The following is a 14,470-nucleotide window of genomic DNA, read 5'->3' on the forward strand; positions in this document are numbered from 1 at the left end:
TCAAACCTCTCCAAAACAGAAATTATATACCAAAGATTAAGTACCTTCAGCTGTTTCCATGGTCTTCTAGGACACCCAAAATCCAAAAGAAGGTTAACAACAATAACAACAACCACCTAGGAACTGACCCTGAGCTCACTCAGCACCCCTCCCACACTACCAGCAGCAAGGCTACATGAGCAGATCCGAGGATATGAAATGAGCTTACATAAAAACCCATACTCACATCCCTAGTCCCCCTTCCTTATTTCTAGTGCAGTGGAGACCCTGAATTTAGGCTGCAGGAGACTGTTTTATCCTTGACAGTCAGTTTGGCCACAGTCCTTCAGGAACAAAGCCTTCTGGGGCTATAACTCAGAAGCACTGAACTGCCATCAAATAGGGAAAACAGCCTCTGAACTGGAGGTGCTGGGCCAAAGAATTGAAGAATAGAGGGAGTGGGACAGATCACTAGGGCAGGACACTGCATACAGGGGTCTGTGAAGCACTCCACCAAGCCTGAGGAAAAGAGCATAGCACCCAGCTAGGTCCAATTCTAACATCTCAAAAGTTAGTGGGCACAGAGACCTACATTAGTAAACTGAGAAGTACCCAGTGTGTGAGAAGCCTGAGGTGCTTTGAGATACAACTCTTAAGAAAGCCATAATCAGAGGGGAGGGAGTCAGGAAGTGAGTGATAAGGGAAATAATGGGGGATGGGGAAAGTTGAAAGTACCAAAAATTTCACGAAGAAGAAAACTTAAAGACCTTGAACATAAACAGATAAACCAACAGGAAAAACAGTAATAAAAGAAAGGCATATGGCCTCCAGATGTAGTAAATAAGTCCAGGCTTCTACAAAGTAATTCTGAAAAATAAAGGAAAATGATCCAACATCTGATGAGACAGAGGACCCTGTGAAGTTTGAGGAAAACATGGAACCACAACATGCTGTACCTGAGTGGTTTAAAAATAAATTAGAGTTATGAGAGCAGAATTTTTGTGCTGCACAGGAAAAATAATAGAAAAACTTTAATCTGCAACCCTCACCAAAGAAACAAAAGAACAATAGATTGGGAATGCAAAGACATTATAAATAGAAGAAGAGAAGCAAAAACAACAACATAAAAAGAAAATATTATTTACTATGCAAGCAATACATACTGATCTTGAAGATAGGATGAGTAGAGACAGCTTAAGGGTCACAGGTCTCCCAGAAGAACATGATAGGACAAAAAAGCTTAACACCATAATGAAGGAAATAATAGAAGAAAACTATCTAGAACTTTTGAACATAGATAATGAAATTCCAATGGAAAGAATTCACAGATTGCCTCCAGAAAAAAAAAAAAAACAAGGATGCAAACTCCAAGACGCAATATAGTTAGATGTAACAATTCAACTCAGAAATAACAAGTTCTGCAAGCCCTCAGGAGAAATACCTTCAGATACAAAGGAAAGGACATTTGAACAGTGCAAGATTATTCTGTACCCACAAGAAAAATAGGAAGGAATGGAATAATGTGTTCTGAAGACCATGCTGGGCTTAACTACAGGACAAAAGATGGACATTCAATAATATGAATTTGAAACATTTTTCAAAAGAAAACCAGAACCAAAGAGATTATTTGCCTTTTTAATACCCCAAACAACAGAAATTCAGGAGGAGTGAATAAATGTAGCTGACAAGAACAGCAACAATAACAGAGTAACTACAGAAAAACCAGTAAGCAACTTCTTTCTAAATGTACCCAAAGAGACAGGAATGAAAGCAGAAATCTTACAGAAGTAACAATGAAGAGGTAGACAGGGGACATTATGGACAGAACCTGATGACACCCTGTCTTTGGGTGAATCAATGCTTCTTTCATGCTACTACATTACAGCATGAGAAGTTACAAAAGAGAGCAGTACAAAGGGAAAGAGAGGAGTGAGTGATGTGCTGGGGCTGAATCAAGGGCTAGCAGTGAGGGAGAGGTGACCTTTGTGGTCTCAGAAAGAGAAGAGCCTGTAGGGAAGTGGGTGAGCAGGAGGAGAGAAAGAATGAAAAGGGGTGGGAGCAGGGGAGAAGGAAGAAGCCCTTACATTGAAGGTGGTTCTGCTGATGAATGCTGCTGAGTGAAGAGAGGTGGCACATGAAGGAGACAAGGACCTTGTACTGGATAAGGCTTGGGGGATTTGGTGCTTGAAAAATTTACTTGTCTTGGGAGGGGAGGAGTTGGAAACTCTAGGGGAACGGACACAAGAGATTTCCAGAAAAAATATAGAAAAAAACAGGTCAACAAGAGAGAGTATAGATTAGTGGTCAGGGAAGTGTCCTACCATGTGGCAGTGTGCTCTCTGATGCCTGTAATAAGTGACATTGTTCTGAGAGTGAGGCACAATGGAAAAGGGGAATCCATGGAGCAAGCCCTACAAAGCAGTGGCAGAAAGAACCTAAAGGGTGGTGATTAGAGTGGATATCTTGTAAGCTTTGATTGCATGAGGAATACAGAGAAAAGAGAGAGACTAGATGATTATATAGAGGTCATGAATCAAATAATGAGGATCCAGAGTAAACAGAAAGAGATGACAATGAAGAGAATGAAAGGAATCCTTTTTAGAAAGGGGCACAAGAAATGAAATTTAACAGAGGCAGCAACCCAGCTGAACACTCTCAATATTCCTCTCCAAATAACTTTAAAATAACACCTGAAATCAAATTTTGGAGTAGTGGAGTCAAGAAAAGTTCTGGATGAGATTTTCCTGGCCTGAGAACACTTAGGAAGTCTGCAAGACAGGTCTATGACACAGGTAGGAAGCTTGTCCAGAGCACACACATGCAGTGGCAGCAACCAGCAGCAGTAGCAGTAGCAGCTTCTGGAGCTCTCAGCCCAAACATGGTAAGGGGGTTGGAGAACAGGTCAGAAAGAGATTACAAGGGATCCTTTGCTGGCACGGGTGCAGCTGACACTGATTGGCAACTCTGTTGCCCTTACAATTCTGGGTCACAGTTCTAGGGTGGAGAGGAATTCTTGTAGTCAGTGACATGGGAGCAGGGGCCCTGGTTACATTTTCAGTGCTAAGAAGAATGCTAGCACTTGAAGCAGCAGGGTAACAGACTAGTAGAACAATGACCACATCTCTCCTCAGATCACACCACCTTGGAAGCACTAAAAACTTGTGCACCCCCAGAACTAGTTCTGAAAATAGCACAAAAAAGCCTGAAGCTTGGCACAGTGCCTCTCCACCCCTAGATGAGCAGAAGCCGGCTTTAACAAAAAGTTCAAATTCAAGAAATAGCCTGGAAAAGTGAGCAAACAACAACAGCAACAAAAGAAGTTGATCATAAAAAGCTACTATGGTGGCAGGAAAGACCAGGACACAAACTCAGAAAAAGATAATAACATAAAAACAGCTACAACCAAAATCACAAAAATGCTAATTGGACACAAGCCTAAAGAATGCCTGGAAAAGTTAAAGAAAGAGATAAGAGTGGTAAAGGAAAAATTGGAAAAAGAAATGAGAGCGATACAAGAAAATTATGAAAAGAAAATTAACAGCTTAGTAAAAAATTGAAGAAAATAACACCTTAAACAGAGTTGGCTTAATGGTAAAAGAGGCACAAAAATTCACTCAAGAAAATAACTCCTTAAAAAAGAATAGGCCAAATAGAAAAGGAGATGCAAAAATTCACTAAAGAAAAGAATTCCTTAAAAAGCAGAATTGACTAAATGGAAAAAGAGATACAAAAACTCACTGAAGAAAATAATTCCTTAAAAATTAGAACTGAGCAAGTAGAAGCTAACAACTTCATGTGACATCAAGAAACAATAAAATAAAATAAAATAAAATAAATGAAAAAAATAGAAAAAATATGAACTATCTCATTGGAAAAACAACTGACCTGGAAAATAGATTGAGGGAGATGATTTAAGAATCATTGGACTACAGAAAGACATGATCAAAAAAAGAACCTAGACATCTTATTTAGAGAAATTATCCAGGAAAACTGCCCTGATCTCTTAGCTCCAGAGGATAAAATAGAAATTGAAAGAATCCGCTGATCACCTCCTGCAAGAGATCCCAAAATGAAAACCTCCAGGAATATTATAGCTAAATTGCAGAGCTCCCAGGTCAAGGAGAAAATACTACAATCAGCCAGAAAGAAATAATTCGAATATCATGGAGCTACAGTCAAGATCATTCAAGATTTAGTGGCTTCTATGTTAAGTGATGATAGGGCTTAGAATATGATATTCTGGAAGGCAAAGGAGCTAGGATTACAACCAAGAATCACCTATCTTAAAAAAACTGTGTATAATCCCTTTGGGGAAAATGGATATTTAATGAAAAGAGGACTTTCAAGCATTCTTGATGAAAAGACCAGAGCTAAATAGAAAATTTGACATTGAAACACAAGACTCAAGAGAAGAATGAAAAAGTAAACATGATAGAGAAATCATAAGGGACTCAATAAGGTTAAACTGTTTACGTTCCTACATGGGAAGATAATTCTTGTAACTCCTAAGAACTCCTGTCATTGTTAGGGTAGTTAAAAGGAGTTTACATAGATAGAAGGGATGGATATAAGTTGTTTGTGTTGGAATGATCTTCAAAAAAAGAGTGTAGGGGTGAGAAAGAGGGACACACTGAGAAAAGGGGAAAAGGGGAGGTAAAATGGGGAAATTTGCTTACATAAGAGAGGAATGCAAGGAAGAACTTTTAGAGTAGAAAGAAAAATGAGGGGTGGTGGCAGGCAGTGCTTGAACCTCACTCTCGTTAGAATTGGTTCATAGAGGGAAATATGCACACACACAGATATATATATATAAGATATATATATATATATATATATATATATAGATATAGATATATAGATATAGATATATATAGATATATCTATATCTATATATATATATTATACACACACACACACTCAGTTGTGTATAGAAATCTATCTTAACCAATAGGGAAGTAGGAGGGGAAGGGAATAAGAGAAAGGGGTAAATGATAAAGGAGAGGGCAGATTGGAGGAGGCAATGGTCAGAAGCAAAACAGACTTCTGAGGAGGGACAAGATAAAAAGAGAGAGAGAAGAAGAAACAAAACAAAATGGGATGAAATGGGTTGAGCTCACTCATAAAATGAAATGGAGAGCAGAATGGATTAGAAACCAGAATTCAACAATATGTTGTTTACAAGCGACACACTTGAAACAGAAAGACAATATCCAAATTAAAAAAAAAGGCTGAAGCAGAATTTAATATGAAGAAGAGATCAAAGTTATAGTCATATGGAAAAATGTTCTAAATCACTATTGATTATAGAAATGAAAATTAAAACAACTCTGAAGTACCACCTCACAACTATCAGAAATGATGAATATTGGAGGGGATGAGGAAAAATAGGTAAACTAATGAGCTGCTGGTAAACTAATCAAACCATTCTGGAGAACAATTTGGAAGTAGGCCCAAAAAGCTATAAAACTGTGCATAACCTTTGACCCAGCAATACCATGATTAAGTCTATATCCCAAAGTGATCAAAGAAAAAGGAAAAGGACCTCTATCTACAAAAATATTTGCATCAGTTCTTGTTGTGGTAGCAAAGAATTGGAAATTGAGAGGGTGCTCATCGGTTGAATAATGGCTGAACTATTATTCTATAAGAAATGATGAGGGGGTAGTTTCAGAAAAACATGGCAAGACCTATATGAACTGATACAAAGTGAAGGTAGAAGAACTGGGAGATCATTGTGCACAGTAACAGCAATGTTGTAAAGATGATCAACTGTGAAAAACTTGGCTATTCTGATCAATACAATAATCAATGACAGTTCCAAAGGACTCATGATGAAAAAATGCCATCCACCTCCCAACAGAGAGAATTGATGAGAAAATTTGAAACTCAAAATGTAAAAATAAAAGAATGTTAAAAATGAATAAATAACTTTTTTTAAAAAAGAAAAAAAGAAACTTCTAATTCAGGGAAGCCCACTACTTTCTAAGTCAGCCTATTCTACATTGAATCTAATAATAAAAAGATTTTCCTTTAAAAAAGGAAGAAATAAAATTTTCAAAAAGCAACTAATGAACAGGACCAGTTGAAGGGGAGGAGAGGAAGGGGAAAATCTATTTGACCAAGAGGGAAAAAGGGGGGAAAGAAATACTTAAATAGATAAGAGCAAGAAAGAGGAATAAATAAGATTCTAAATGGAAAGGGGATAACAAATGAGAAGAAGGGATTAGGAATGAGGTAAACAGAGCCAGTGGGAACAAGATCACCGTTTAAAAAGTAAGTAAAGGAGCAAAATATTGTGTTTACAGCACGAGGGAAAAAATCATAACTCAACATCCCCTTCCCCAATTTTAGAGACAGTTGGAGGAAAATATAAAGCTAATTCTTACAACTTTAAATATGAATGGATTAAACAATCCAGTAAAATGAAAAAGTGTGACGGATTAGATAAGAAAACAAAACTCTAAATTTAAAAAAACAAAGACATACACATAATAAAACTTAGAGGATGGAAAGATTTGCAATGCATTAACTTAATCCATGAAAACAGAAGTTGCCATCGTGCTACTAGACAAACAAAAATAAATATTCAAAAAATAAAAAGGTATGAACAACAACACTATATTATGCTGAAAGGAACTATAGACAAAAGACCAATATCAACAGTAAACTTACATGTTCTAAATGACCTAGCATCCAAATTCATAAAGGAAAGCTTATCTGAGCTTCAAAAAGACCTTGATGGTAACACGATAATGAAAGGACACTTCAGTGTCCCGCTATCAGTTATGGATAAGTCAAACAGAAAGATAAATAGAAGAGAAAATATGAAACTAAACAAATTTCTGGAGAAATTGGAGTTAAAAGACTTATGGCATCTTCTAGATGGGATAGCAAAATTACATATATATATTTATATATATATATATATATATATATACACACACATTTATATTTATATGTACATACATATGTGTGCATATATTCACACATATATACACACACAAATACATACATTTTATATGTGTGTGTGTTTCTTTGAATCGTGTGTAACTTTTACAAAACTGACTATATAAATGATATATGTGATTAATACAGAGAAATATGCAAAAACCTATATGAACCAATGCAGAATAAAGTAAGCACAGCCGAGAAAACAACATACACAGTAACTACAACAATGTAAATGAAAAGAATGACCCCCTCATCAAAAATAAATATAACAAAATTATAAAGATCAAGTGGGACTCAAATGAAGAGATATGAGAAGACACTTATAACCTAACCCTTCATGGAGGTAGGAATTTCACGGGTGGTACCCATTGCACATGTTTTCATACTTTTTCAATATATTAATCAGTTGTGCTGACTTTTTTTCCCTCCTCTCTAAAAATATTATTTGTCATATCAGATGACTCTCTGTGAGGAGAAGGGAGAGGGATACATGCAATAGTATGGTGATATAAAAAACAGAAAATATCAACAAAAACTTGTTAAAATAACCACAAAGACAAAAATGTTTAACCTCAAATTTGTAAGGTTTTTTTTTAGCAAACAATTTAGAATTACCACTTTATGTGCCTTAAATTGGGGAAAAATTTGAGTTATAGAATTTAACATTAGTAAAGCTGAGGGGTCAACTGGTACACTGTTACGTTACTTGTGGCTTTGTGAAAGGTTGTAGCTTTTTTGAAGGACAATCTGACTGCACACAATAAGAGTTACACAAATGATTATACCCTTTGACTCAGAAATTAGATGACTTGAAATATGGTCCAAGGTTTAATAAAAAAGAATACGTATGCACACACATATAACTCATGTAACTATAAAAGAAACTAAGGAAGGTTTTGGATATTTTGCATCAAATCTTATACAGAGGATTTCTGGGGAGACATAGATAAAAATTACATAACATGAGAAGTGAAGAGCAAAAAATCCGCAATAGTGTTATTTGTAACAAAAACAAATTGGAAAGAATCTGAGTGATCGATGGTTAAAGAATGGTTTAACAAATTGTGCAATAATTGAACATAACATTAAGAGTGATGTATGAGAAATATACAGATACAGAAAATCATGTGAAACAATACAAAGATGAAGAACTAAAATATTTGCACATAGTATAGCAATATTTGGTAGAAATATAAATGGGCAGAGATCAGAAAGGAACATAGAGCGAATAGCAGATAATTTGTTAACGCTACCAACTTAGGGTGGGCAGTTATGTGGTTCAGTGGATAGAGCGCTGGGTCTGGAGGCAGGAAGAGTTGAGTTCAAATCTGGCCTCAAACACTTACTAATTGTGTGACCCTGGGCAAGTCACTTTACCTCTTTTTGTTTCGATTTCCTCATTTGTAAAATGAGCTGGAAAGGGAAATAGCAAACCATTCTGGTATCTTTGCCAAGAAAACCCCAAATGGGGTTCCAAAGAGTCAGATATGACTGATCAACTTAAGGCATTTTTTGAGAGGGAGGTATTAAATATATTCATATTGAGTTTTTTTGTTAAATTCTTGATAAGAATTTTAAAACACACAAGCATGTCATTCCAACTCTTTCTTTTAAACAGAATTTCTGCACTGGACATATTAAGGAAACACCCTAGAATTATATACCTGGATTTCAGCAATCTTGCAGTTAATAAAGTTCTTATAATACTCTTATGGACAAGACAGAGAGATATGGATTGGATGAGGGTTCAGCTTGGTAGATTTAGAGCTGGTTAGATGAGACACCAAGAATGTTGAGAGAAATGTCAGCCTGGAGGGAGGTTTCTAGAGACGTATCACAGGGTATGTCCTTTGTCCTGTGCTGTTTCAAAATTTATTGATACAATGTTGATCTAGGTCGATATATTCTCATTAAATGTGTGTACATCGTGCAGCTGGGAGGGACTAACAACTTGGGGGATAAAATTAATATTCAAAAAAAGATAGTTTTGAATGATGGGCTGAGGCTAAAAAGAGGCAATTTAATAGGTAATAAGTATTAAGGCCTATATTTGGGTTAAAAAATCAATTGTAGGAGCAGCTAGATGGCACAGTGGATAGATCACCAGCCCTGGAGTCAGGAGGACCTGAGTTCAAATTTGGCCTCAGACACATAGCCCTCACTAGCTGTGTGACCCTGGGCAAGTCAGTTAACCCCATTGCCTCGCCAAAAAAAAAAAATTAATTGTATAAATATGGCTGGATGTGAAAAGAAGAAAGGAAACATGCACCTATTAAATGCCTGCTATGTGTCAGGCACAGCTAAGCACTTTGAAAATGTATCTCATTTTAGCTCATTTAAATCTTACAACCATGCTAGGAAATAGGTGTCATTATTATCCCCATTTTATAGTTGAAGAAACTGAGTCAGACAGAAGTTAAATGACTTGCCCAGGGTCAAACAGCTAGTAAATAACTGGCTAAATCTGACTTCAGGTTTTCCTGACTCCAGGTCCACTGATCTATCTGCTGTGCTACTACCTGCCTCTAAGAAAATGGGGACTTTAGGAATTTTAACTACTAGTAAACTCTGCATGAGTCAAGAATGTGATGTGGCCCATCTCAAGCTACATGAATTGGAGCAAAGCATCCTTTGTACTCTGATCAGATCCCATGAGGAGAATTGTATTCATTTCTGGGCAGCAAACCCTAGGAAGGATATTAGCTGGAATACATCTACAGAAAGGCAGCTAGGATGGTAAAAGGATTCAAAATCATGAAATGAGGTATGAAATGGGAAGAACACAAGATTTGGACACGGAGAGCTCGAGTTTGATCCTGGCACTGCTGCTCACTACCTATGAGACTTGGGACAAATTACTTCTCTCTGGGATTCAGGGTCCTTATCTGTAAAATGAGTGGAGTTGGCTTGGGCCTCTAAATCATCCTTCTAACTCAACCTTCCAGCTCTAATCTAATGCTATCATCCTAAGAATTTTTAGCCTGGAAATGACAGAGACAAGGAGCACGTGGCACTGGGAGGGAGCTTGGCGGCTATCCAGACCAACCCCTCCCTTTTAAAGATGATAAAAGCTTTCACATGGAAGAAGGTTTAGACACATTCTTCCTGGCCACATAGGGCAGAAGGTACAGAAGCAGATTTTGTCTCAATGGCTGGGGCCAGTGCAAGATGTAGATCATGACAACTGGAGATGGCCCCCACCCAACAATGGAACAGACTGCCTCAATAGATATTGTACAGATAGATTTAGAACTGATTGCTCTCACAGATTTTTGTTAGTCCTTTATTCTCAGAGAGGACCAATGACATCAGGAGGGTGATTTATAAATGAATTGGATTTAAATGACTAGAGATGTGCAAAGTCATACAGCCTCTCTCCTCCAGGTGTTCTGAGTCCAGTGGGAAAACATAGATCAGGATGACTGGAGATGGCCCCAGATGCAGAGGGAGACCTTGTGGCCTTTTTAAGCTAAGGTCTTTCCTAGGTCTCAGCTTGTTTGAGGCAATGCCCATTCAGTGACTACAGGCTAGGTAAGAATTGAGGCAAAAGATGGCCTAGTTTGCCTTCCCAAAAGAAGCAACCTTAGAGAGGAAGACCCTCAGAGTTTTTGGCCAGAACATTAACAATTGCTATTTACACTCACTCTGAGTCATCAAAACCCAAACAATGAGCAAGAGAGTCTTGGGCTGGAATTATTATAGGCCAGTCACCGGGAGCCTACAGTCTATAGAATCATTTGTTAGGGAAATTGCTTCAGGTAGGATTGAGACTAGGTAAACTGAGGCTTCACCTAGCTCTAAGATTCTACAATCATTCAGTAAGCCTTTGTTAAGTGCCTACTGTGTGTCAGGCACTGTGCTAAACACTGATATGATGAAAGCCAAAATGAACCTGTTTCTGTCCTCAAGAATCTTATATTCTATTGGGGAAAACAATATGAAAACATCCAAGTATTGTACAAAGTAAATATAAAGTAATATTGTTCTACACATGAAAAAATAGAGACCCACGGCTAGGAAGTGACTCGTCCAACGGTCCGTAGAGAGCTCAGGTGTCCTATTGCTGAGTCCAGGGCTACTCCTAGTAGAAACCAATCATATCCTTTTCTAACCCATCCCTACCCAACTTTGCTGCTGTGGCTTATCCTACCTGGTCCTGACGGAGCTGAGAACCAGCGCATGGGGCATAGCACAGGAGACAGAGTTGGTTGCAGTGACAAGAACAGAGGGGAGGCAGCACCTGCTACACACAGGAGAGCCTCGTGAAGACAGCTGCTAGTCCTGAGGACCCCTGCCCACACCCCCACCCCACCCCATCTGAGATGGGTCCTTCTGCTTCTCTGTCTCTACCAGGGGCCAGGGAGCTAGACTCACATGGCAGGCCGGAGTTTGGCAGTGCCCTGGAGATACTGAGCAGGGGCAGAGCAGGGAGGGACTGCAGAAATGCTGAGGAGGGCATCGGACACTGCGGCCGGCAGAGCAGAGGAGGCGCCTGTAAGAGATGTTAGGGGAGCGATATCTTCAGGAAGAAGGAAGAGATCTGCGTATTGCTAGGCCTCAGCTCTCCCTTCTGCACTCCTGGGTGGAGGAGGCACAGTCCCCATACAGCATGGCCTTGATTCTGAGGCTTCCCAGGACTTCCACTGAGCCGAGGCGCCATCCTCAGCCCCCTCCCAACACCTCACCTGTTGAGTTCATTAAGCTGTTGAACCAAGACTTGCTTCTCTTTCTGGGCACAGTCCCTGCTGCTCCGAAGCTGATGTTTTTCCTCTCTGGGAGAAGAGCATGACAAGAAGAGAAACCCCTTCTTCCTCTCCTCCCATACCCCCTTCTGCTCCTTATCCAGAGAATTGCCCTATCAGGCTTCCCAGGTCATGAGGCATCCCTGGGGACAGTCTGACCCACTGCCTATAGAAAGTAGGACTAATGGTCCTGGGAGAGATGAGGGTAGGGGCGGAGCTGAATGGCTATGAGCTCTAATAAGCCCTCATATTCATATCATGCTCTGTACAACTTCTCTTACTGGATCCTCACCGAATCCCAGAGATTATTCTATTTTATAGATGAGAAAACTAAAGCTCAAAGAAGGAAGTGACTTGCCCAAGGTCACAAATTTGGTTAGTGACAGAACTGTGACTAGAATCTAAATCTATTGATGAACACACACACACACACACACAAATGCACAGTGGTAAACTTGGAAGGGACTTTTGAGATAATTTAATTCAATCCTCATTTGACAGAGATAAAGAAGGCCCAGAGAGGAGAAATGACTTCCAAAATCAGAATTCTTAGAGTGTGAGCTCCTTGAGGACAGAGACCGTGTCTTGTGTTTTATATTTATATTTCCTCACACCCCCTACAATGTCGAGAGCATGGTGGGTGCTCAGTGAATATCTGTTGAATGAATGGAGACCTGATCTTGGCTCTCAAAGTCAAGGTTCTTTCTAGCACAACACAGATTGGTTGAGGGAGGATGTGGAGAGGAACGTGGAAGGGTAATACCCAGGTTAGGAAAGCTAGATTTGGGTCGGTCAGTGTAGAAGTGCCAACCACAAACATGTATGTGGAGGGTTTTGATAAGTGCTTTGGGAAGATAAAGGGTTTAGATATGGCATAATCCTATCCTCACCGAGTTTATAGTTTGGTAGAAGGATAGGACAATGTAATAATGATGATGACGATGATGAAGACGACGATGATGGTGATAACTAGCATTTATATAGTATTTTAAGGTTTATAAAGCACTTTGCAAATACTATCTCATTTTATCTTCACAATAACTCTGGGAGGCAGGTGTGATTATTATTCCCATTTTACAGATAAAGAAACTGAAGCAAACAGATTATCACCTGAGTATATCTGAAAGTTGTTTTAAAAAAAATGCTCAGGGGCAGCTAGATAGTGCAGTGGATAGAGCTCTGGCCTTGGAGTCGGGAGGACCTGAGTTCAAATCTGGTCTCAGACACATGAGACTTACTAGCTGTGTGACCTTGGGCAAGTCACTTAACCCCAATTGCCTCACCAAAAAACAAAACCAAAAACCAAAAAAAAAATGCTCTATGAGGTGTGAGGGAGAAGGTTGTTTTCAAATGGATGGAGGCTGGGGCAAGGATAGAGGCCCTACCTCAGCTGTTGGTTCTCTAGCATGAACTCCTGTAGCATCCCATAGAGGCTTCTCTCAGCCCAGCCAGACCGGGACCCCTTTCTCCTGGAGGCTACAGGAGGAATGGAGGAGAAGGGGGGATCTCTATAGCTACCCAGAAGCCCTATGGGAAGCTTGGAGATCCACTCTCAGCTTCCTGCTGGGCTGGGGGTGAGGATGGGGTGAGGATGGGAGAGAGGTTGAGTCTCTGCACTTTCTTCGTTCCCTATCAGATCCATAACTAAGGTGGCATGACTCAGGCTTCACCCCAGAGAGCTGAAATTGAGAAGGCATTAACAGCAGATCCAGGGCGTGCTTCTTTTCCCTGGTGGCCACATCCTGGATGAACTCCTCCATGGTTTGGGCCTACTCAGTCTTATCCTTACCACCCCTTTGTCTCAGGTTTATGAATTTCTTGTCATAGGTCTACTTCCCAATCATCATACCCCTGTGACCCAGAGGCTGCTCCAGCATCTGTTTCAGCATCAAATTCTCCTGACGGAGCTGCTGGATCTCCTCCTCAAGGCCAAGACGCTGTGGACCCAGGGGATCCTATAAAGCAAAGCTGGGGGGGGTTAATAGGAGGAATGGCTAATGTCTGCTCTGACCCCAGCCTTGCCCTAATGCTAACCTATCCAGTTAGAGGATAGGATTTAGAGCTGAAAGGGGTCTTAGAGTCCACCCAAGTCCAACCCCAACATTTTGTAGACAAAGAACCAGAGACCCAGAGAGGTAAAGCTATTTGCCCTAAGGTTACACAGGCAATAGATATCAGCCCTAGAATTCAAACCCAGGCTGTCATTGTAAATACTCCAGCCACGAAACCACAATTGTCCCCCTAGCCCCAGCTGGTCCCTAATAACAACCTGGGCCCTATTCTTCCCCTCTGCTCCCTACTTGACCCAAATCTCCTCAATACTGTCCCAACTAAGTTGTTCTTACCTTAGGCATGGCCCGGGTGGTGACCCTCTGAGCTCGACTGGCATAGCGTAGTGTATTGAGTGTTTCTGGGAGGGATTGGGCTGAAGGGGACACACAGGCCACCTGTGTGAGGGTCAGAGCTTAGTTGGGAGAGGGAAAAAAGAGGAGTAAAAAGGCCCTTTTTCCTGAATCTCTGCTTTCCACCCTCACCAGTCTGTAAGACTGGCCTTCTCCCTTGGACCTTTCCCATGGGGGCCAGAGAAGAGCACAGAATTGAAGAGTTGAGAGGACCTAGTGACCCCTAACTCTAGGATTCCTTCCTTGTGCCCCACCCCATACCATGAGGGTGATTCCACTGCCACCCAGAGAATCTGCCAGCAGTCGGGTCAGCTTGCTATCCCTGTAGGGGATGTGGTTCTTCTTCTGTCGTGGGTCCAGTAGCAGAGAGATGCAGTGGCCTGTGGGTGGGTAGCA

At 40.2% G+C, this 14,470-nt stretch overlaps 1 protein-coding gene across 4 annotated transcripts in view; it reads right to left on the reverse strand.

Moving 5' to 3' along the window:
* KIF12 (kinesin family member 12) overlaps nucleotides 1–14,470 on the reverse strand; it is a 33,053-nt gene that overhangs the window by 10,882 nt on the left and 7,701 nt on the right. For 2 of the 4 annotated variants that reach the window (XM_078150046.1, XM_020965778.2), the window contains exons 10-16: nucleotides 14,336–14,454; nucleotides 14,018–14,119; nucleotides 13,522–13,627; nucleotides 13,058–13,148; nucleotides 11,616–11,702; nucleotides 11,305–11,422; nucleotides 11,081–11,170 (exon numbers count right to left, since the gene is read on the reverse strand). In XM_078150046.1, coding sequence (XP_078006172.1) covers nucleotides 11,081–11,170; nucleotides 11,305–11,422; nucleotides 11,616–11,702; nucleotides 13,058–13,148; nucleotides 13,522–13,627; nucleotides 14,018–14,119; nucleotides 14,336–14,454 — 713 coding nt within the window. Of the gene's footprint in view, nucleotides 1–11,080; nucleotides 11,174–11,304; nucleotides 11,423–11,615; nucleotides 11,703–13,057; nucleotides 13,149–13,521; nucleotides 13,628–14,017; nucleotides 14,120–14,335; nucleotides 14,455–14,470 lie in introns of all 4 variants that reach the window. The other 2 variants (XM_020965779.2, XM_020965775.2) reach the window with 1 other exon arrangement.

The sequence above is a fragment of the Phascolarctos cinereus genome, unplaced genomic scaffold, assembly GCF_003287225.1.
Source record: "Phascolarctos cinereus isolate Bilbo 61053 unplaced genomic scaffold, phaCin_HiC Scaffold_2;HRSCAF=192, whole genome shotgun sequence".
In the NCBI taxonomy this organism is placed as follows: Eukaryota; Metazoa; Chordata; class Mammalia; order Diprotodontia; family Phascolarctidae; genus Phascolarctos; species Phascolarctos cinereus.